This window comes from Castor canadensis, chromosome 8 (assembly GCF_047511655.1).
Source record: "Castor canadensis chromosome 8, mCasCan1.hap1v2, whole genome shotgun sequence".
Lineage (NCBI taxonomy): Eukaryota > Metazoa > Chordata > Mammalia > Rodentia > Castoridae > Castor > Castor canadensis.
Genome location: NC_133393.1, coordinates 138,104,111 through 138,126,113, shown reverse-complemented (window position 1 = coordinate 138,126,113; position 22,003 = coordinate 138,104,111). Strand labels below are relative to the sequence as shown.

The 22,003-nt window shown below is 38.2% G+C and overlaps 1 protein-coding gene across 1 annotated transcript in view; it reads right to left on the bottom strand.

Annotated features, from left to right (window-relative positions):
* Utp20 (UTP20 small subunit processome component) overlaps positions 1 to 22,003 on the bottom strand; it is a 100,658-nt gene that overhangs the window by 54,600 nt on the left and 24,055 nt on the right. The window contains exons 16-24 of the mRNA XM_074084223.1: positions 20,528 to 20,678; positions 19,865 to 19,927; positions 18,405 to 18,563; positions 9,445 to 9,521; positions 7,650 to 7,729; positions 7,202 to 7,445; positions 4,565 to 4,750; positions 1,759 to 1,849; positions 478 to 563 (exon numbers count right to left, since the gene is read on the bottom strand). Coding sequence (XP_073940324.1) covers positions 478 to 563; positions 1,759 to 1,849; positions 4,565 to 4,750; positions 7,202 to 7,445; positions 7,650 to 7,729; positions 9,445 to 9,521; positions 18,405 to 18,563; positions 19,865 to 19,927; positions 20,528 to 20,678 — 1,137 coding nt within the window. The remainder of the gene's footprint in view (positions 1 to 477; positions 564 to 1,758; positions 1,850 to 4,564; positions 4,751 to 7,201; positions 7,446 to 7,649; positions 7,730 to 9,444; positions 9,522 to 18,404; positions 18,564 to 19,864; positions 19,928 to 20,527; positions 20,679 to 22,003) is intronic.

Here is a 22,003-nt window from a genome sequence, read left to right as displayed (position 1 = left end):
TCTACAAAGAATAATTAGTACAACTAAAGTAAGGTATTAAATAGTTCATATTGTAGAACTATTTCTAAAGAAAAATCCTCACAAAAATATCTTCAAATTTCAGAAAGTAAAATAAATTAGAAGGGATGAAATTTAGTCCATAATTCAGTTGTTTAAAAAGAGCATGACACATAAGCTTTCTTGAGGGCTTAAGAGTAGTTATGATTCCTTAAGTAATCACCAGGATATTAGGGCATTATATTAAGAAGGATAAAGAAGTTATATAACTTTCACAACACATTTTTATTTTACTCACTTTATTATCTATAGAGAACAAAGACTCTTAACAGATACACTTCCAGTTTTAATTTCCTGCCTGGAAATAGCATTATGATTACCTTAGAAAAGAGGGAAATTTTTCAGGCCTTTAAAAAATCATTGTAGAAGGGTCTTCAGTGTAAAAAAGAAGTAATATTTCTTTAGCTTTAAGTAACTTACCTGTAAGGAAGGATATGAGGATGTTTGTATGTCATTATGCAATCCAATGTTATTTTTTGTACCATTTGATCTTGGTGTAGCAACAACTAGGAACAATAGTTTATAGAATAAATTAATAAAGTGACATATACACCATCACAGGCATAGAAATTTGCTGAATTAAATTTCCTGAAATGTATTATTTTTAGACAAGGATTACAGCTTACTCCTTACAACAGTCCTACATTTTCCTAGAGTCAAAGGAAGATGAACAGAGTATGTTAAAAAAAAATGGAAATGAGTTGGGTGTGTTGGCCCATGTCTGTAACCCCAGCACTAGGGATGCTGAGAAGAAGGACAGTGAGTTTCCAGGCCAGCCTGGGATACACAGTGAGAACCTGTCTCAAAACAAACAAACAAACAAACAAAAAACAGAGGAAATAAAACTCTGACTTCAATTTTCTGAGAATCTGGATCCAAACCAGTTGTGCTGATCATATGTAAAGGTAATAATAGTGAATAAGACACCAGGAAAGAGGACTTGGCTCTGAGGTCTCTCTAATCCAAACTTTATTTCTTGTGGCAACAGACTTTTAAGTTCTGACTTTATAAACAAAGCCGTCAGAATGGACATGGATAAATTCTGCTGAACTGATCAAGTTTCATCTGAAAGATACCAACATGAAAAAGAAAATTTCGTTTCCCCGGATGGCTTAAATGATACCCAGTACTTCCTCTGCTTCTGACATTAAATTTTTCTGGAATTCAGAGGCCTACAATGTGACTGCAATAGACAATTACTCCTACTCTCTGTTTTCACTTCATCTAACAGATCCTGAAACAATAGTCCTCAACAAAGGCTAAACTAACTTAGAATAGAAAGGCAGCCAGTTGCCCTGGATACAACTTCCATTTTCTTCTAAAAGCCAACTCCTATACTATAATTCATGTTTTACTACTCTCACTTTGGGTACAGCTGGTCAATATTTAGTCACTCAAAATGCTTTTAAAATCATCTAAATTCATATAATATACAATGGTTTCTCAAGGTAATAGAAAATGTGTCTATTAGTTTAAAAAAAGTTAATATTTAAAATGCAGACATTGGCCCCATTCCACAATTACTAAAAATCTAAAGGTTACTTTGATAAAGACTATGATAGAGGGATAGGTGGTAAAGCACTTGTCTAGCAAGCTCAAGGCCAAGTTCAAACCTCAGAACCATCAAAAAAGAAAGCAAAAAAAGAAAATGATAGAGAAAAGTTCCTAAGAATTATAATGCTGAGAATTTATTTTACTTACCTGAAGATACAACTCATATAATTTGGATTCCAGATATAAGGCCCGGGGGTTTGAAAATTTAGAGAAAACTTGCAAATGAGCAATTAACTGCCTAAACAAAACAAAATAGAGTATTATAGAATGAAAAAATAGAGATTATTTTCTTGAAATGTCATTAGCACAGTTTTACTGTCTCTGACAAATACAGCAAACACCCCTGCCTGTGGTTTCACTGCTAATTAAATGAATTTTATTTATTTGCATTTAGGAAATTATTCTCTGGAAATTCCAAACCTCAGACAGACTTCTCCCTGAAATTCAGGCTCCCCACCCCAGAAATTTTTTTGGGATGCGTTTAAAATGGTTTAAATGAAACCAAAATTAGAAAGAAAGTAATCAAAACAATAATACATTCCAAAGTTGCACACAGATGAGTTCTGGGATTATTCCTTGTCTAGGATCTAAGCAGTGACAACAATCCTTGGCAGATATATATTCTTCCTTGCTTTCATATAACATAAATACTGATGAGGCAAGAGAAGTCCAATTTTGTTAACAAGGGCCTCTGCTTACCATGAAGGAGAAAGAAACAGCCACATCCCATCAATGGGGAGTTAAGTGTGAAGATGGGAATGCCCAGAACAAAAGATATTATCTACTAAAACAGTCTGGGCAGAGAGCATCTTCCTAATCCACAGACTCTACAAGACGTTAAAATTCTTTGAGAAAACTCTTCTCTCTCTGTATACAATCTATAAAATGTAATAGAACCTTTAGGCAAAAAGTTGGATAAATAAGCCTATAATTTCAAGAGTGTTATTTGCCTATTTGAAGAATGTAACAGGGAGGAGTAAAGTGGTGGAAAGTGAGCCTCATGTGTGCCTCTAGGGACAGCTGAATGTAATCAATGTTCCAGAGTCCCACTTTCCTCATTTTGATAAACACGATAGGTTTTCTGTGGTGATTAAATGGAGGAGTACAAATTGTGGTACCTCAATTTCTGGGCAAAATAAGGAAAAAAATGTCAAAGTCCTACTAATTAACATAGAGAAAATAATCTGGAACTCATGATACCCTTATATACTCTACATAAGTATCCTGCAACTTTACAAATAAACTCAAAAAATTTTCGTCTCTAATAGTCATTAAGTATTTTTAACGTCATGCATAGCCTTGAAAATCAAAAAGAACAGGAGTTATTTACATGTTCTCAGTAAATACTTGCCAAAGGGCTGTTTCATGAAAGACAGTTCATGGGAGAAGTATATAAAAAAACTAGTATCCAAGGCAAGGAGTTGTTCTATGGTAGAGGTTTGAAGTCAAGTAAGATAACTCTCACTTTAAAAGACAGGGAAAGCTCCAGGGAAGAAGTACTGCCAGAAGTGTGTCTTAAAGTATGAATGGAATTTCAACTGGCAGAAACGAGGCCAGGGTACTGTGAAAAGGTACAAGCATGTGCAAAGACTGAGGGGTGAGAAAAGCAGAGGTATAAATGGCTTATTCATTTATTCAACGGACACATACTTAAGACTAATGTTTTTCTAGGTATCATGCTGATAGAAATGGGGAGAACACAGCAATCTTTGTCTTAAAGTAGTACAGAACAGCATGTTCCGAGCTCTGAGAGTTAGAGCACAGAACTATAGCTACATGTGGCCTGGCCATGACCTTTCCTGGCTCTGTGCTTTACACACTATTTGCATTAATTGTTAAGTCCTTCCTGGTCCAAGGCCAGCCAATTTTCATCTTTTAGCACAAAAGTCCTCCCTGGGTCTTTGTGGTAGAAGTAATTCTTTACTGTACTCCTGTAACTCCTTTAAAAGTACTTCTCATCAGCAGGCATTTGTGACATCTACAGAGGCTGTGACCATTCATCTTTGGAGCCCAGCACTTAGCCAAGGGTACTAGATACAGTTGCTGATTAAATGAACTCATACTTCTGAATGAAGTACTGAATCTATATTTCTAAAATAACACAGTAGGACTAAACCATTGGATCTTAGACACCTCAACTCAACTCACATAATCTTTAAGTAAGCTGAAATAACTTCTGAAAGCATAGACACTTTTTTTTAAGGTTTATAATAATTTAAATAAATGAGCAACAAGAGAGTAAGAGGTACAACAGTAACTAGTAGGAGATAAGCCAAAGGTAAAGTGTTGACATGCTTATTTATGAGAAAAGATAATCCATTATGTGTTCCCTTGGTAAACAAAATGTAATGCCCAACTGCTAAGAGTGTGAATAGCAAAGGTCAAAGACTATTTCAACAGTCTAAGCTCCAATGCTCTCATCTTTAAAAGGAGCTGTGATCAAAGGAATAACCTCAAAAGTTCCCCTGGTTCTAACACTCTGTGGCTAAACAAGAAAAGACTAATAATAAGTAACTGTTTCAAAACAACCCAGGCCCAGTGTATGACAACCAGCCCCAAGAGAGCTGAAGGCCACAGACAGACCCAGGATTGCAGAGTGTAATTTACTGAGGACTCACTGACTGAAGAAACGTAGCCCTGGACAGCAAGTCCAGTGGAGTCCCAGGAAATTGACTTGTAAATCCTGGATCTGTCTGCCTCTCTCTTGGTGTCACAGCACCTTCAGGTCAGTTCTCATATCCCAGGACGAGACTGTTTCTCAGAACAGTAAACTTAGAAGACTGAAGTTTTTTGGAGGCTGTAAAAGAAAATCCCAGGAAAAAGTGGCACTTATGTAAATAATGATCTGAGTAGTTCATCTTGTATAAGTCTATTTCTCACTTAGGCTAAAAGATATTGCATCCTGCTCCTCTTAAACCATGGATCTGTGACCATTTGGTGATAGTGAACTCACTTTGCTGCAGCTCTCCTTGTCTTTTTCTTCTGTGGACGGTCATCTGGAGGCACAGTCTCTTCCTCCAATTCTTCATCAAACTCAGCAGCAGGTTCCTCTTCTATTTCCTCTGCCACCATCCCTCTGCTTTTTCTCCGCAGATCCTGTGTTGGAGCTACTTGTAGATCTGCTGGGTAGTACTCATTGCTACAGCAGGAAGAGAGTGATAATGACAGACAAAGAATAAAAGCTAATCAGAAAGTCCTAATTCTGTTGATGAGAGCGATGTCCATGGTACACAGAATCATACACAGAAGAGACATCAGAGGTACATTAGTCAAACTTCAACACCTCTATTCTTTTTTATTCTCCATCATTGATGAGTCAACCATCAACTATCGAAGACAGGCTGTTCCAGGGGTACATTGTTGAAGATGTGAAATGTCAAATTTGAACCGAACTGAAATCAGCCTGTTACTGGAACTAAAACTGGATAGAGGCAGATTATGTCAAAAGACTGTAGTATTAGGACCATGCTATCACATTCCTCCAGATGCATTCTACATTCCCAATATCCTTTCATAAGTATAGTGTCACAATCTCAGAGAGCCAAAGCAATGTTGAGCAAAAGTCAGAAAGCCAGAAGCATTACACTACCTGACTTCAAAGCATGTGACAAAGCTGTATTGATCAAAACAGCATGGTGCTGGTATAAAAACAGACACTTAGACCAATGAATCAGGAAAGACCCTGCAAGTAAACTCATCTAGGGCCAACTGATTTTCAACAAAGATGCTAAGAATATGCACTGGAGAAAGGATAGTTTTTTCAATAAAGGGTGCTGGGAAAATTGGATATCTATATGGAGAAGAATAAAACTAGACCTCAAACTTTCATCAATTATAAAAACCAACTGAAAATAGATTAAAGACTAAAAGTAAGACCTGAAGCTGAGTGGCAGGAAAATCTGCCTTTTTTGTTTGTTTTGAGATGAGTTCTCACTGCTTTGTTCACGCTGGTCTTATAATCCTGAGCCCAAGAGATCCTCCTGCCTCATCCTCCCAAGTGCTGGGATTACTGGCACATGCTGCTTCACTTGACTCACTTCTGTGTTCTTGACTGAAATGACTTCATTGTGGATTAAACTTGCATTTCCCTAATGATTAGTGATGTTAAGTACTTTTTCATATACTTGTTGGCCATTTGTATGTCTTTTGAGAAATGTCTATTTAGGTCTATTTCTCATTTGCAAGTCAGGTTGCTTCTATTTTCTATTGAGTTTTTTCAGTTCCTTGTACATTCTGGATATTAAACCCTTGGAAGTCTTCTCACCCTACATTCATACCCTAGATGATTTCACACTCTGTCAAATGATTTTAAATATGGTCCATGTACTGAGAATGTCCAGTTGATTATCTCCAGATCTAAATCCAATGCCTACTTGACATCTGCCTGGGCATCTATTTAGTGTTCCAAGCATAAGATATCTTTCAAATGAACTCTTGATGATTCTCCTCCACAATCCTGCACCTCTTGCATTCTCCCAATCTCAATAAATGGTAACTCTTTTTTTTCAGTTGTTCAAGCTAAAACTTTAAGAGACATACTCAATTCCTCCTCCCTCTTTCCTATTCCCTACAATCACCACACACCCCCATACTACACACAATCTGTTAGCAAATCCCATAGGTTGATCTGACTGCAATCCTTCAAAAATGTATCTTACCAAATTGAAATCCTTCAAAGAATATCCTTCTTTAATACTGTAACCTTTGTCAACTCAGTAGCAATTCTTGCCTACACCTGCAATCTCTTCTTGCTGCCATTCTAAAGTCTATTCTCAACACAGCAGCCAGAAAAATCCTTAAAACTTAGGACAGATCATCTTTCTGCTTAAACCTCCCTGTGTCCTCCCATTTCACCAACAGTAAAAGTCAAAAGTTCTTAATATCACGTAAATGCCACAAATTGGTTTCCTGTTAATCTTCTGCCCTTAGCTACAACCACTTTCTCCCTGGAACACACTGTTTTAGTCACCCAGACCTCTTCACTGTTCTTTGAATAAGCCAGGCATGCTGTGGTTTACAGCCTGCTTAACCTAAACCTACAGCATTTTCCCATATAACGCAGTATTACTAGAAAACATACTGTTTATTGATTGTTTAACTCTATTCTGCATCATACATCCCTCGTCTTTAGAGTTTTAAAGCAGACACTCGTGTAGCATATCCAGTCAAAACAAAACAATGCTCCAGAAGGCTGTTGTTCTTTGAGCACTTTCCCCAGTATTGTGGAAAAAATAAAAAGACTTAGATAGTTGCACTTGGGTCACTGGAAAATTTCTTCCAGTCCCAGGTGGGCAATAAAATAATGAACAGGGCAAGAAACAACAAGGGCTTTGTATATTGATCAAACTCAGTATGACCCTTATTTATTAACCTGGAATTTTTTTTTATTGGTACCGTTTGTATTTTTATTCATAGAAAAATTAAGTGGTGAACAAAACTAGTTTAGCTGTTATCTAACAGAGCAGTACTTTACAGACATGACAGTGATTTGAAAACATATAAAGAACTCAGTCAATTTGGAATATTAATGTCTCTCACCTCCTTTGCCTCACACCCTACCAGTGATGTATTCCTAGAAGAGGACACTTACTTGATAAATCTCAAGAAAAGTGGAGAAAGCTCCCTGGATCGTGGCTCAACACTCTCTGGGAATTTTGCCAGAGCTCGCCAGAGCAAAAATCGAAAGTTGGTATGGTCCAATCTTTCCCGACAGTCAGTTTTCAATGCTAACTGCTCCTGATAGAGAGCTCCAACACCTGCTTTCTGGACCTGCTCCCAACTTGCATCCCCTGTGGACTTCTCCTCATCTCGTGTATCATTTTGCAGTTCTTTCTCTGCAAGAGAAAAATGTCATCACAATCACTAGAGAATGTTAATGTTTGTCCTTGAGAGGACACTGTTTTCTTTTATAACATATGAAAACATATAAAGGTTATCAAAAATAATACATTTCTTGTTTCCCAATTTCATGCAAAATTATACAGTAAAAAAATTAAACAATCACCTGTCTTCCCAGGTCCCCACACCCCCTTGCATACCAGCATGTGTAGCTGCTTTTTCTAGATGTTCATAGTAGACTTTCCAAAATTGCTTATTTTCCATTTCATGGGCATGAGAACTAAGAGAAAAAAAATCACAAAATATGTGGTATGATATGATCTTTACTTTGAGATATCTCATAAAAAACCAGAAAGGATATAACTAAAATATTAACATTAGCCCTCAATGTGGGATTTAAAGAACTTTTACATTTTTCTGTATTTTTCAAAATGCCTGCACAAATTATTTTTATAATCATAAAAAACTAGATTGTTATCTGTGTATATACACTGTACAAAACAATGGGTCTCATTATGATATCTTCATAACAAAAGAGTATCTAAAACAATGTAAGTAGATTGTTCTAAGGAGATTATTTTTGGAGACCAAATAACAGAAATGGAGTATGGTGGATGAAGTGTGGCCCTTACGGAAAGAAGGTCTCTGCTTGAAGAGAAGTCATTTTGTTCATCTGTACTTAAAAATGTAGGTTTCCTTCCATCAAATTCAAATATACTTACTAACACAAAGGCAGACTAAACACTCATTAACTACTTGAAAAATACCTTTCAGAACTTAATGAAAAGACATTGGATAAATTACATAAAGTGTTTAAATAGTTTGATATTTCAAGAAAAATATTCTCAAATTTTTCAAATCCTTTGTCATTAACTTTCTATGAATATGCATAAACCTTATACTAGACATGGATGATATGTTGTGTATCACACGTGGAAAACAAATGATTTCCAGACAGAAAGATGGGCCCAACAGGAAGATAGCCCATCCACTATGGACAACCTTTAAAAAGGCAGTTAGTAACTGAAGAAAAGGTATTTTTAGCACTCAGGCATCTGAAAAAGGATCATGAGTTTGAGGCCAGCACAGGCTACATAATAAGACCTTATCTCAAAACAAAACAAGAAAAGCACTAGCACTTTTTTCACAAAGGGCCATAAACCATGCATGTCAGATTCTCCCTGTCTGCTGAAGGCACAATTAAGAAAAAGTGAAGTTAATGTTCGACAGCACTTGTCTTAGCACACTGGTTTGATGGCCTTGACCAGCAGTGAAAGGCAGACAAATTGCTTCTGTCAGGATCTTAAAAGGCCAAACATGACATATTTCTGATGGATAAAAAGCAGTGTGGACAACCTGAAGACAGATGTCTGTAAAAGGAAAGATTTTTACATATGAGCCATAACATATGTTTTGCCCGTGTGTATTCAAGTCCTTATTTAGGGGCTGGAGGTGCAGCTCAAGTGATAGAATGAAGCCCTAAGTTCAAACTGCATTACCAACAGCAAAAAATAAATAAAAAGATTTAAACTCCTTTGTTAGAATGAAAGGGGTTTGTATGCTAGACAGTAGGAGTTTTGAAAAGCTTCTAAATTAATTTAATTTTTAAAGTATGGTTCAATGAGTTAATATATAAATAAAATTATGCAAGTATTATAGCTTTTTACTATAAACAATCTCAATAATTCAAAAGTATCATATAAAGTAAAAAGAGAAAGTCCTCCATAGGAAAATATATACATAACATTTGAACTGTTGAAAAACTAGGTATCACAGAAAAAAAAGATTTATTTTACCTTACTACACAAAAGACTTATGATAGTTGCAAATACTGTACATACCCATGCATTTATTTTCATTTGTTTATTTTACATTTTTAAATTATATATTGTACTGGGGCTACATTGCAAACCCATTCACTTAAATCACACCTAGGGGTATAGCCTGGCCCCATCATTGAGTGCCAATTAAAGTGGAATTGCTTCACATGCTTACCTTATGAGTTCAATAACAGGGTCCCAGAGAGCACTGAAATTGACATATAACATGCCTAACAAATAACGAAGTGGCACCTGCAATCATAAGAGAATTGCTTAGTGAGTGGGTGGTAAGAACACAAGTGTTCAAATGTGTGTAGCCCAACCTAGACAGCCTCGGTGTTGGAAGCTCGTGATTTAAGAAAAGAAGTCACAGATACCAACCCAAAATTTGGTTTATAACAATTTTTCTCCATCCCACAATTCAACACTGAACAATCATTAAAACATCATGCATTTCATATTCATTCCTAAGGCTCACACATAAAGGACAAGAGTGACTCTACACTGCGTCCTAACGAACACTGCCATCACCTGGTAAGACCAAACTTAAAGAGCAGCCAGTAAAGCACAGAGTAGCTGGGAATGGCAGCTGAGGCTTCCTTCACAGGAACATGTCTGAGTTCTGAAATTTACTCACTCACCTTTTAGAATGACACTCATTATTACCAACATCACCCTGTACTGGATGCATGTAGAATGGAAGTTTTATTATTACTTGGGGATAGGTTGTTAATACATACTCAATTAGTATTTCCTTTTCCAAATGAAACATAACAGAGTATGCTAACATTTAAAACAGGTAAGAGCAGAACTGCTCTGCTTGAAAGGGGAAGGCTTCCCCCATCGCCTTCAAGAGTCATGGACTGAAACCCCTGGTAGGAAACACAGTGGGCAGATGTCCTATAGCAGTGAACAAATGTGGAAATGAATATTAGGCTTTAAACCCGACATTGAGTTTTCCTGTGGCTGATGTCCTATAGCAGTGAACAAATGTGGAAATGAATATTAGGCTTTAAACCCGACATTGAGTTTTCCTGTGGCTGCCATCTACCTACCTACCTACCTACCTAGTTTGCTTCATTGAGCCGCTCACTCACTTATAAAAAGGGATTAACATTACACACCTTGTTGTGAGATTAAATGAGATTATGGATGTAAAGGCACAGTGCAAATTATAAAGTACAATTCAAATGCAAGTCATTATTTCCTAGGCTATTATGTATGTTCTGTGTATATACTACTTAAATTAAAATTAATTCCTGGCTTTAAATTTTTTAGTGGAAACTATTTGGCTTGTCACTGGCTGAGGCAGTGGATCATAGCAGTTAATAGAATGGACTTGGATCCACAACACTTGGGTTTGAATCCCAGTTCAACCAGCTAGGTGCTGTATGATCTTGGGCAAACTACTAAAGTTCTTTGTGCCTCAGTTTCCTTCTTTATAAAATGACTACATTCTGCTTCCCTCCCTACCCTTCCCCCAACTCCCAAACCCAGTGAGAAATAATGCAAGGTTTGTAAAATATGTGTTTCTCAAACAATAGACGTCTAGCAAGTAAAAGAACACTGGTTCTTTTTCTATGGCAAGGACAGCAAACAAGAACAACATTAAGAGCTGTTTTATTCTTGCATATTTTACAGGTAAAATTAAAAGGTACTTGTTTTTATTGTTACCTGTTTCATGGGCATTCTGTGAACCCCCTAAAACCCAAAAACCATCAATTTTTAAAAATTGGTGGCCACTGGCCAGGTGTTGGTGGCTCATGTCTGTAATTGAGCAACTCTGGAGGCAGAGATCAGGAGGACTGAGGTTCAAAGCCAGCCCAGGTAAATAGTTCAAGAGACCCTATCTAGAAAAAACCCATCAGAGATTGAGCAAGATGGTGGTTTGCTGATATCCCTAAACCCCAGCAGCGACTAAGTACCCTGAAGAAGGAAGATCAGGGAATCCCAAGACACTCATGGGGTCCTGTAACCAGAGAGAAGCAAAAGCATCTCTGAATCCACAAATAGAGAAGCAACTAACTACAGGAAGAATGGGAAGAAGACTCGCAGCTCAACACTCCCAATCCCCCACCTCTGAAGTCCCAGCATGGCTCCACTACTCTATGCTTGGCGGTAAATCCTGTTTCCTGGCACACACAGGAACTCAGAGCTCCACGCTCCGCCCAGCTATACAACCTGCTAACCTTCACCCTGAAATGCCAGGGAAACCCTACACAAGCAGGACTCAGGGTTCCTGCTGCTCACACAAGCCAGCAGGCTTGGTTCCTTGTGCCTGCAGCGCTGTTGTACTGGGCTTCTGGAATCCCACAGTCAGCAAGCAGAACCCAGGGTGTCTGCTGTCTGCAGGCACCAGACGATTCAACCCACTGGCTTTGCTGCCCCACAGGAACCCTCAACTTACTACTCAGTGCCAGGAACCCGCCACCACACACGCAAGTGAACCCCAGGCTCCATGCTTTGCTATTCTTCTGGGTATATACAACAAACCTAGAGCCGACATCATACTAAATGGAGAACAGCTGAAACAATTCCTGTTAAAGTCAACCTGCTTTCTCCACACCCTTTGGAATTCTGACCCAGAGCAGTAAGAAACAGCAAGAAATAAAAGGGATTCAAATAGGGAAAGAAGAAGTCAAACTATCCCTATTTAGATAACATGATCCTATACATAAGAGACCCCAAAAACTCAACCCCAAAACTATTAGAAATCATAAGCTCTTTCAGCTATGTAGCAGGATACAAAATTAACATACAGAAATCAGTAGCTTTTCTATATACCAACAATGCACAGACTGAGAAAGAAATCAGGGAAACAAACCCACTTAGAATAGCATCAAAAACAATAAAGTGCCTTGGAATAAATTTAATGAAAGAAACCAAAGACCTTCTTAATGAAAACTATAAATCACTAAAAAGAGAAATTGAAGAAGACATCAGAAGATGGAAAGACCTTCCATGCTCGTGGATCAGTAGATTTAACATTGTGAAAATGGTCATACTACCAAAAGCAACCTACATGTTCAGTGCAATCCCTATCAGAATCCCAATGACATTCTGCACAGAAATAGAAAAAGCAAACTTGAAATACATATGGAAACACAAAAGACCTCAAATTGCCAAAGCAATTCTGAGCAAAAAGTCCAATGCTGAAGGCATCACAAGACCCGACTCCAAACTATACTACAACATGGTAGTGGCACAAAGACAGGAAGACCAATGGGTCCAAATAGAAGATCCAGCATAAACTCACACATCTATAGCCAACTGATCCCTGAAAATGGAGCCCAAAACTCACGAGGGAAAAAAGACAACCTCCTCAACAAATGTTGCTGGGAAAACCAGATAGCCACATGTAGAAGACTGACACTAGATCCTTGTCTTTCACCTGTACCAAAAATCAACTCAAAGTGGATCAAAGACCCTACTATGAGGCCTGAAACTTTGAAACAACTCCAGGAAGCAGTAGGAAATACACTGGAACAGATAGGTACAGGGAACGACTTCCCAAAAAGAACTCAAAAGGCTCAACATCTAAGAGAAGCAATGAACAAACAAGGACTGCATCAAACTAAAGAGCTTCTGCACAGCAAAGGAAACAGTCACCAGACTCAAGAGACAGCAGAACAGAATGGGAGAAAATCTTTGCCAGCTACTCATCTGATAAAGGACTCTACCAGAACCTATAGGGACCTCAAAAAACTCAGCCCCCAAAGAACCAACACCCCATTGAAGAAATGGGCACACGAATTAAACGGAATTCTCAAAGGAAGAGGTACAAATGGCCAGTAAATACATGAAGAAGTGTTCAACTTCCCTGGTTATAAAAGAGATGCAAATCAAGACAACACTTAGAGCTCATCTCACCTCAGTTAGAATGGCCATAATCAAGGGCAATAATAACAAATGCTGGCGAGGATGGGGCAAAGCAGGAACCCTTATACACTGCTGGTGGGAATGCAAATTAGTACAACCACTACCGAAAGCAGTATGGAGATTCCTCAAAAAACTAGAGGTAGAACTGCCATATGATCCAGTGATACCACTCCTGGGCATCTACCCAAAGGAACATAAGACAGGATATAACAGAGACACCTGTACACTGATGTTCATCACAGCGCTATTCACAAAAGCCAAGCTTTGGAAACAACCCTACAGCCAATGAATGGATCAAGAAATTGTGGTATATATACATATATATATATACACACACAATGGAGTATTACTAACCCATAAGGAATAAGGACATGTGGATTGAAGTTAAGTGGACATAACTGGAGGATATCACATTTAATGAAGTAAGCCAGGATCAGAAATACAAAAACTACATGTTTTCTCTCATACACGGAAGACAGATCCAAGATAAACATATACACAAAAACAAGCATGGCCATATACAAACTCAGATGTAGCACATGTTTGTAATAGTGGAACTAATCTATGGAACTTGGGGAAACTATGGAACTCGGGGAAAGAGGAAAAGGAAAAGAGAATGACAGAGCATCAATAATATCGCCTAACATAGATGTGAAGGTAGAGGATATAAGGATGTGAACTGAAAGCTGGTAAAAAATGGGAGATGGGAGGAAAAGGGTAAGGGAGAGTAATGGAAGGGGTTGAATGGACCAAAGTAAAGTACACCCTGAGTGAGCATACATTGAGACACCCCTTTGATCATCAACTTAAATATTAGTAACGAAAAACAGGAGTTTAAAATAGGTTTACTGTGTGTGGGGGAGTACTTGGAGTTGGGGAAGGGTGAAGGAAGGAGACTAAGGTGATGCTATATGGTAGCCAGACTTCACATACCTATATGAAACAGAACTAAGAAACCTCTTGCAATTGCTTCATGGTGGGGCGGGAGGAGGCTGAGGGGAAAACTCAATGGGGGCAATGTAATGAACGTACAATATAAGTATTGTTAGTGGTATTGCTAATGATGGCTATTCTAACAGGGGTGAGGTGGAATCTTAGTGTGGTTTTAATTTGCATTTCTTTTATTGCTAGGGATGGTGAGAATTTTTTCATGTGTTTTTTTGGCCATTTGAATTTCTTCTTTTGAGAAAGTTCTGTTTAGTTCACTTGCCCATTTCTTTATTGGTTCATTAATTTTGGGAGAATTTAGTTTTTTAAGTTCCCTATATATTCTGGTTATCAGTCCTTAGTCTGATGTGTAGCTGGCAAATATTTTCTCCCACTCTGTGGGTGGTCTCTTCAGTTTAGAGACCATTTCTTTTGTTGAGCAGAAGCTTTTTAGTTTTATGAAGTCCCATTTATCTATGCTATCTCTTAGTTGCTTTGCTGCTGGGGTTCCATTGAGAAAGTTCTTGCCTATTCCTGTTAAATTCCAAGGTTTTTCCTACTCTTTCCTGTACCAACTTTAGAGTTTGGGGTCTGATATTAAGATCCTTGATCCATTTTGAGTTAATATTGGTATAGGGTGATAAACATGGATCTAGTTTCAGTTTTTTGCAGACTGCTAACCAGTTTTCCCAGCAGTTTTTGTTGAAGAGGCTGTCTTTTCTCTATCGTATATTTTTAGCGCCTTTGTCAAAGACAAGTTGGTTATAGTTGTGTGGCTTCATATCCGGGTCCTCTATTCTGTTCAACTGGTTTTCATGTCTGTTTTTGTGCCAGTACCATGCTGGTTTTATAGTTAGTGCTTTGTCCTCCAGTGTTGTTCTTTTTTTACCATTGCCTTGGCTATTCGTGGCCTCTTGTGTTTCCATATAAATTGAGCGGTAGATTTTTCAATCTCTTTAATGAATGTCATTGGGATTTTGATGGGAATTGCATTAAACATGTAAATTTCTTTTGGGAGTATCGACATTTTTACTATGTTGATTCTATCAATCCATGAGCATAGGAGATCTCTCCACTTTCTATAGTCTTCCTCAATCTCTTTCTTCAGTATTTTATCGTTTTCCTTGTAGAGGTGGCTCACCTACCTTGTTAAGTTTACAGATAGGTATTTGATTTTTTTTGAGACTATTGTAAATGGAATTGTTTTCATACATTCTTTCTCAGTTTGTTCATTATTAGTGTATAGAAATGCTAATGATTTTTCTATGTTGATTTTATATCCTGCTACCTTGCTATAGCTATTGATGGTGTCTAGCAGTTTTTGAGTAGTTTTTTGGGTCTTTAAGGTATAGGATCATATTGTCTGCAAATAGGGATATTTTAACAGTTTCTTTACCTATTTGTATCCCTTTTATTCCTTCTTCTTGCCTAATTGCTCTGGCTAGGAATTCCAGTACTATGTTGAATAGGAGTGGAGATAATGGGCATCCTTGTCTAGTTCCTGATTTTAGAGGGAATGGTTTTAGTTTTTCTCCGTTAAGTATAATGCTGGCTGTAGGTTTGTCATATACAGCTTTTATAATGTTGAGGTACTTTCCTTCTATTCCTAGTTTTCTTAGAGCTTTTATCATGAAATGGTGTTGGATCTTATCAAAGGCTTTTTCTGCATCTATTGAGATGATCAAGTGGTTTTTGTCTTTGCTTTTGTTAATGTGGTTTATTACATTTATTGATTTTCGTATGTTGAACCACCCCTGCATCCCTGGGATGAAGCCTACTTGGTGGTGGTGAATGATCTTTTTGATGTGTTGTTGAATTTTGTTTGTCATTATTTTATGGAGGATTTTTGCATCAATGTTCATTAAGGAGATTGGCCTATAGTTCTCCTTTTTGGAGGTGTCTTTGCCTGGTTTTGGGATAAGTGTAATACTGGCTTCATAAAATGTGTTTGGCAGTTTTCCTTCCCTTTCTATTTCATGGAACAGTTTAAGGAGGGTTGGTATCAGTTCTTCTTTAAAGGTCTGATAGAATTCAGCAGAGAATCCATCTGGTCCTGGACTTTTCTTTTTAGGGAGACTCTTGATTGCTGCTTCAATTTCATTTTGTGTTATAGATCTATTCAGGTGATTAATGTCCTCTTGGTTCAGTTTTGGATGATCATAAGTATCTAGAAATCTGTCCATTTCTTTAAGATTTTTTAATTTATTTGAATATAGGTTCTCAAAGTAGTCTGATGATATTCTGGACTTCCATGGTGTTTGTTGTTATCTCCCCTTTTGCATTCCTGATTCTACTAATTTAGGTTTTTTCTCTCCTCATTTTAGTCAGGTTTGCCAGGGGTCTATTGACCTTATTTATTTTTTCAAATAACCAGCTTTTTGTTTCATTAATTCTTTGTATGGTTTTTTTGGTTTCTATTTCACTGATTTCAGCTCTTATTTTTATTATTTCTCTCCTTCTATTTGTTTTGGGATTTGCTTGTTCTTGTTTTTCTAGGAGTTTGAGATGTAGCATTAGGTTACTGTTGAGATCTTTCAGTCTTTTTAATATATGCACTCATGGCTATAAACATTCCTCTCTGGACTGCCTTTGCTGTGTCCCATAGATTCCGGTAGGTTGTGCATTCATTTTCATTGACTTCCAGGATGTTTTTAATTTCCTCTTTTATTTCCTCAATGACCCAGTGTATGAACAATTTTCTAATGAAAATGTACTCTGTGGGGAAAGGCACTCTGCTGAGATGATCAACAGAATATGTGGTAAAGAGTACATAGTCTTGGGAATTCATTATGGGAAAAAAAATATTTACTGACAATCAATCAGCAGAGCAATCATCTCTATAGAGCAGAGACAGTAGCCTAACTGAAATAGGATAGGGGAGAGAACACTGCAAAGTCAAACAGAACTGTCATGGTGCCCTAGAACCTTTCCACCAAATCAATCTGGAGTTTCCCTAAATATACTATGCTCTCAGGCCTTGCTTCCCTTACACAGGTTCTTCCTCTCAAATGGAACATTATCCTCATCTTTTTTTTTATTCATATGTGCATACAATGCTGCTTGGGTCATTTATCCTCATCTTAAGGTGAACCAAACATTTCCCTTCTAGAAATCCTTACTGAACACTCTCTTCTGCAGCTATCATAGTTACTCCTGCCTCATTACCATGAGTGATGATATGTTTCCTAGTTCTTCTTGTCCCTGACACTATAATCTCTTTGAAGGTAGGAGCTGAGTTTAATATCACCAGCACTCAGTCACAGATGGTCAATATATGTTTGATGAAAGACCAATTTTATGGCTGGGTGAGGTGGGACACATTTGTAATCCCATTTCTCAGGAGGCAGAGACAGGTGGATCACAAGTTTGAGGCCAACCTGGACTATATGCTGAGTTTAAGGCCATCATGGGCTATATAGTGAGACCCTGACTCAAAAAAAAAAAAAACCACTGGGGATGTAGCTCAGTGGTAGAGTGCTTGCGAAGTGCAAGGCCCTGGAATCAAGCCCTAGCACTACAAAAAGAAAATAACTTTAATAATCATAATAGCCACTATAAAGGGATTACTAGGTATCAGACAGTATTCTAGCACTTCATATTTATATCATATAATTCCCAGAGCAACCCAGTAAGTTATGGACTATTAATTTCACAAATAAGAAAACTGAATCACAGAGCAGCTCCAGGTTCAGTAAGTGGTAAAGCCAGACCTGGATCTTGGAAATCTTGACTAGTCTACCTACACTGTTGTGTGACAATGTCAGGTGCCAGCAGAGTGAATTCTGCCTCCTCATGAAACATTTCTGCCACCTAACCCCAGATCAGTCATTTACACTCTACCCTTAAAGCTTCTTCTTAAAGACAGAGTCTGCATTTTATAACTGTTTTATCAACAAAACAGGTTTAAAAAATAATTTTTTAATGCGAGGTCCACTTGCAAAATTAACCAGTTATCAAGGTCTAAGGCTGATGAAGTTAGAGAAATGATAAAAGTGAAGAACTACATTTTTAAATGCTCATGCACTATATCCTGTAACTGGATAGTAACCACCAGAGACCTCAAGTCAACCAAACTAAATTGGTCACCTCCCCCTCCAACCAGGTAAAGCAGTAAGACAAAATGAAGACTGGTCATAACTGCTTCATACCTTCACATGCTCAAAAAAAGAGGACACTAAATTACTTCTACTATTCAATAGACTGGCAGATCATTTAACTCAAAGCATCAACGAGAACTGGGGATTTCCCTTAAGAAAAAATGAGGGGAGGGGACTACTTGGGATACTTCTTCAAACAAGACTCAAAGCAAAAATTAAGAAGAACTTTTACCTCTTGTAAGGGCCCAGGAGGGACTGCGGTCTGCACCACATCGTGCCTCAGTTTTCTCAAGTGAAGAAGCTTCTCTCTGTAATCACTCACAGTTGCTGGAACAAGTTCTGCCTGGCGTAGGATAGCAAAGGTGGACTGCCGCTCTGTCAGCCTATCACCCTGAACAGCCAAACAAAACCCAGGAGGCAGGTCAGTATTGTGGTTTTCCAAAGAGACCATTAAACATGGTTAAAGGTCTAAGAAAGGAAAAACTGCACCCAACCTAATGGGAGGCTGAGACAGGAAGGATCAAGGTTCCAGGTCAGTCAGGATAAAAAAAAAAAAATTGTGAGATGCCCCCCCACCTCAATGGAAAAAGCTGAGTGTGGTGTAACATGCCTGTCATCCCAGCCACAGTGGGAAGTTTAAATAGGAGGATCACAGGCCAGGCCAATGGGCAAAGAGGGAGACCCTATCTCAAAAATAACCAGAGCAAAAAGGGCTGGAGGTGTGACTCAAGCAGTAGAGTGTTTGCCTTGCAAAGGGAAAAAAGTGGATCAGGAATGTAAAACAGGTCATGTTAAGGGAAGGACCATAGTGGTAGGGGAGGGTGAATGAAGGTGAATATGGTTGATGTACTTTCTTTACATGTATGAACATGGAACACTGAAACCTGCTGAAGTTATTTTAAGAGGAATGGCAAGGAGGGAGAATAATGGAGGGGATGAACCAAACTGGGGTATAATATATATTGCTTTTTTCTTGAATATATTAATACTTTTAAGTTAAGTAAATTTTTTTTACGTAAATTCATTTTTCCTCATGCTATTTATTTTTTGGTAGATAACTCAGGTTTAGTGTTCAGCACAGAAATGAAAAGTAAGCAAAAGTAATTATCAAAAGGATTCACGATTGGCAATTGAAATAAAAAAATGAATATTTGCTTTCACCATACAAATTCTACTTCTAGTAATTCACTCTGTGGAAATAATTCCCTTCATGAAGTTATCTATGCAAGACGGTTCACTGCAAGATGTGGCAGGAAATGAGGAAATGATAAAAAACCTACCTGACTACCCATCAACAGGGAACTCACTAAGGTATTTTAAACTGTGGAATATTAGTCAAACTTCAAAAGGAATGAGGTGAACCTAGAGCTGCTGATACAGAAAAGTCCCATAACAACATCTGTTCAAATTGTGTATGTATGGTCCCCCAAATTTGAAAGAATATTCACTAATTATCTGTAGATTTTTGATGGTAGCCTTGTTGGTAAGCAGGGAATAAGAAGTCAAAAAATCAGTTTTTATATTTATGTGCTAAATTTCTGCAAAGATATGTTTTAGAAATTTAAAAAATATACAGGGGGCGGGGGAAGGGGGAGAAATGACCCAAACATTGTATGCACATAAAAAGAAATAAAAAAATAATAAATATAAAATTGTATTTTAAAATTCTATTCACTGAAACAGTTAAAATACCTCCATCGATTCTGGAAGCCAAATGTCAAAATGGTTTAGGATCCTTATTGTCAAAAGCCGAATCTAAAAAAAGTAAAGGCATATTTCAAATTACAAAGTTTAAATCAAGGAAGAAACTGGATTATAGTCAGTGAGATCTAAGTTTCACAGAACTAAGAAAAAGATATCAATTGAATAAAGTAAAAAATACCTATTCTATTTCTTAGTTCATATCTAACACCAACCAATTCAAGTAGTATGTGGGCTAATGATCAGATGAGACTGAGAGGATAAGGCTGTTATCTCTTTCAACTACGAACTGTCTGCATCTCTGTAAAAAAGGCAAGGAGCTGATTAGGCTTACAGGTCAGTTGAAATCAGTGATTTCATATTTCTCAGTAAATTGTTCAGGTCTACACACCTCAATGAGTAGCAGAATCATCTACAAGGCTTTAAAAAAAAACAATGTGGGTTTTTCCACCTTAACCCTACTGAACAGAATCTTTGGAGGCTGGGACCCATAATTTGCAATTTTAATATCACTCCAGCTAATTCTGCTGCAATTCCATGTTTAGGAATCACTGCTTTAAACAGGAGTACTACCTAAAAAAGGAACTCTGATGACCACTAGCAGTTACACAGAAACAAAAGAGGGTTTGAGAACATACCACAAAACAGCATTACCTTGGATACGCCAGTCGAAATGTTTGCTTGTAACTTGGGAAATAATTCCATTAAAGCTTCCTGAGAAAGCAGCCTTTTGCAGCCACAGAGGGATAATCTGTGATAATAGAGATCAGCCAACAGCAACACAGATGGCTCCCATGGAAATGTTCTGTAACAAGACAGCTGTAAGACCCAACTGTACCACACATCTCAGTGTATCCAGACAATACAAACTACAGGAAATATAAAATGTAGAAGAAGGAAGTTTTTTGTGGACATTTAGCACCATTTCATAGAAGACTAATCCAGGCTCAGCAACAATGAGTGAGGTGGTCAGGTACACACAGCTAGCTGGAGGCAGAGGTGGGATTCATATGCTACTTGACCAGGTATCATGCTGCCTCTCCAATCCACAGCTGCAAATGACAGCCATGTAAAAAGAGGATGTGTAACACAGTTTGCTGCATGCCAGGCACTGAGCTAATGCACACCCCTGGGGTAGGGCAGCCCAGCTCTGAGCTCAGTCTCATGACACACCAAAGGCACAACCCTAGGCAAACTGCTTAGCCTTTGTGTGCCATCTTCATTCAGCAGGTATTTTACTGAGCGCCTACTACGTGACACTGACTTTTCTGTACACTGAGGAAACGACAAAGTTCCTATTTTCCTGGAACTTACATTTTAGTAGGGGAAGTAGCCAATAAATAATACACATGATAGTGATGAGTATGGTGGAGAAAAGTCATTGGGGAAGAACCTAGAGAGGTATCAGTGTGGAGGGGGTGGAGGGGCACAAGGCACCAGGGTGAAGGCATATGAAGAGGAGTGCTACTTGATATAGGGACAGTCATGGAATGCAGAGACCAAAAGAAGTGAAAAAGTGGGCCTGAAGGGTATTTGGAAGAAAAGCATTCTAGGCAGAGAGGACAGTGAAGCCAAATCCTAGCCTGAAGTGTGCTTTTCTACAGGAAAATCAAGGAGACCAGTTTGGCTAGAACTGAATTAGCAAGGAAGAGTAGCCGAAGGTGTCAGAAACAGCCAGGGGTTGGATCATACAGAACCCCAAGGAACCCAGTTAGGACTGTGGAATTTATTCCAAGTGAAGAGAGACACTACGGAGCAGTGTTTCTCAGTGATGTTGGCACTGCTGGCATCTGGGCTAGAACTCTTTGCTGGGGCTACCCCATGCACTGTATGCTGTGCAACAGCCCTGGCTTCTACCCACTGAACACCAGAACAGCACCCCACTCTGCTCTAGTTACGACAACCAAAACAGGTCTCCAGAACTGCCCCTAGCTGAGAAGCACTGTGCTAGGAAGTTATGAGCAATGGAGTGAATTACTGGCTGCTGGTATAGTCCAGAGAGCATAAGAACAAGGGCAAAAGCATGTAGACTTCATTAGGAGGCCATGGCAATGATCCAGACAGGAGACAGTGGCTGAGACCAGGGTGTATTCTGAAACTTTGGTTCCCTCATCTATAATGGTAACAGTA